Raw genomic sequence first — 2,294 nt, forward strand, 5'->3', positions numbered from 1 at the left:
GCGAGCTGCAATTTGGCGCTGTGGCGGTGAACGATGTGCCGGTGTACTACCGCTTCCGCGTCGTGAACATGGACCCCGTGGCGTCGCTGACCCCGGCGCTGGACCTCGACGAGATGAACATTGGTGAGCGTAAGACGACCAAGCTGCCCATTGTGAATCAGTGCAACTCTGTCCTTCTGTTGCGGCTCTCCAAGTCGCGCTCCGTCACGGCAGGGCACATTCGCATGGAGAACTCCGACCGCAAATCGATCTACTGCCGCATCCGCCCCTACGCGACACGCGAGGTGGAGCTCTCTTTCTACCCAGGCATCAAGGGAAGTTTTGAGGAGCGCATTCAGCTCGTCAACGTGCTCGACCCCTCCAATGAGGTCATCATGACAATGAAGGCAACCGTCACCAAGGCAGAGACATTTGATGTGAGCCCTGACTCTTGGAGCTTCGGCCTCGTGCAAGTTCCGCCACTGGTGCCACTGCACCAACTCCAGCACCAGCACCAGCACCAGCAGGGGAGTGGTGCGAACAGCAGTGCTGCGGTGGCAGCACCAGACGGTGGCCCGCCAGCAGCACGTGTTGGGGCACGCTTCACGGTGTCCAACACGAGTGGCTCACGCTGTGCGTTGCGACTGAAGCTTGGCACCAACGCTGGCAACAGCACTGCTGTCAGTGGCGGCACCGCTAATAATGGCTCCAGCAACCCAAACGCTGGCGAAGGCGTTGCGGGATTGGGGGACCGTTTCTTCAAATTCGACGGCATCGACGTGCGGCTGCAGCTTGAGATGGAGCATGGTGGCTCAAGCTCCGGCTCCTCGCGGAAGCTGGAGGAGAAGATTGAGAAGCTGGAACAGAAGCTTAAGATTTACCGCCGCAAGAACAAGACAGATAAGATGGAGGCGGCGATGCGCCAGATCGATGCGCTGAAGCGGGCCCTCATGGGTGAGGAGGTTGACCTCAACGCCACACCACAAACGAACGACGACACCAACAACAACAGCAACAACAACGGCGGTGGCGGTGGTAACAATAGTGAGCAACAACAACAACAGCAGCCGTTGCGGCTGTACACCTCGCTCTCCGAGAGTGAAGACGAAGCGACACCGGCAAAGCCGAAAACGCGTCTTCTACAGCACGCGGAACTGCTCTCGCTTCTGTTGCGTGACGGCATCGCTCTGCCTGAGATGAATGCCGGTGAGTCGGTCAGTGTTGTGCTGGGCCTCACGTGTACGCGGACGGTGGAGTGTATTCCACTGGCGCAGAGCGGCACCGTCACCTTCTTGCTATACGAGACCAAGGACAAGGAGGCAAACCGTGAGATCCCCGTCGACATCACACTCGTGCGCATGGAGGGTGAGCCGGATGGGGGCTTCACTTCAGCGGCAACAAAAACAGCAGCAGCAGCAATGGGAACGGCAATGCCAACAGCAGCATCGTTTGCGCTGACAGTATCGGGAACGACGAAAGCTGGATCTGCAGTGGTGACACAAGACATGTCTGCTGTGGTCCCATCGTTAGCGCCGCCCCTCAATGATATGGCGCACTCGCTCAGTAATGAGTTAATGACGTCCTTTGCGTCACCGATGGCGCCATCATCGTCTATCTCACTCGAGATTGGTGACGGTGTGGTGCCTGCCACATTTATGCGGTGCCCTATGGCGCTTGTGACGCACTGCGTTCCGTTTGAGGGGCACAAGTTTACTATTCTCGTGCGCGCCACTTCCAACACGTCGATTGTCGTATTGGAGCCCGTGCGCTGCTGCAGCAGCAACAGCAGCGGTGGGGGTCCTGCCGGCGCCCTCGCTGGTGCGGGCTCCCTCTCCTCGTCTTTTGCCGCCTCTGCACGGACGCTAGATGCGCACTTCAAATTTATCCCACGCAATGGTGCGGTGCGGGCGCTGGAGGCGTTGAGCATCACTGTGGAGTGCACGCCCGCCCTCGTCGGCCCGCAGCGGTACTTCATTCCCGTCAAGAACCTGCATCACGCGTCGGATATCAAGTACTTCGCGGTGGAGCTGCACCCAACGGCAGAGGAGGAGGGCCCCGCGCTGCAGGTATCGCCGAAGGAGCTGCTGCTGCGCGACATCGTCATGCCGTGCGAGGAGAGCCGCCTTGAGGTGCAGTCCTTCGTGGTGCGCAGCAGCATCACGCTGCCGCACGCGCTGCTCGTGCGGCCCAACCGGCCATCGCTGGTGGGGCTCTACAGGGACCCCAAGTGCACCGTGCCGCTGACGAACCCCGTGCAGCGCGTATTCCTGCACGAGAAGCTGCGCGTGTACGTGCGGCTGCGCCCCAGCGAGCGC

At 60.3% G+C, this 2,294-nt stretch overlaps 2 protein-coding genes across 2 annotated transcripts; both read right to left on the minus strand.

The window, feature by feature from the left end:
* Window positions 1-334: 334 nt before the first annotated feature.
* DQ04_17241000 (hypothetical protein) lies at window positions 335-754 on the minus strand (the record flags this gene model as incomplete). Its single annotated transcript, XM_009317566.1, has 1 exon — window positions 335-754. The coding sequence occupies one exon, from the start codon at window positions 752-754 to the stop codon at window positions 335-337; it is 420 nt and encodes a 139-aa protein (XP_009315841.1).
* Window positions 755-856: 102 nt separating this feature from the next.
* Window positions 857-1,954, minus strand: DQ04_17241010 (hypothetical protein; the record flags this gene model as incomplete). The annotated part of the gene is made up of 1 exon (XM_009317567.1): window positions 857-1,954. One exon carries the CDS (start codon window positions 1,952-1,954, stop codon window positions 857-859), a length of 1,098 nt encoding a protein of 365 aa, XP_009315842.1.
* Window positions 1,955-2,294: the final 340 nt, after the last annotated feature.

This window comes from Trypanosoma grayi (assembly GCF_000691245.1).
Source record: "Trypanosoma grayi strain ANR4 Tgr_1724_V1, whole genome shotgun sequence".
Classification (NCBI taxonomy): Eukaryota; Euglenozoa; class Kinetoplastea; order Trypanosomatida; family Trypanosomatidae; genus Trypanosoma; species Trypanosoma grayi.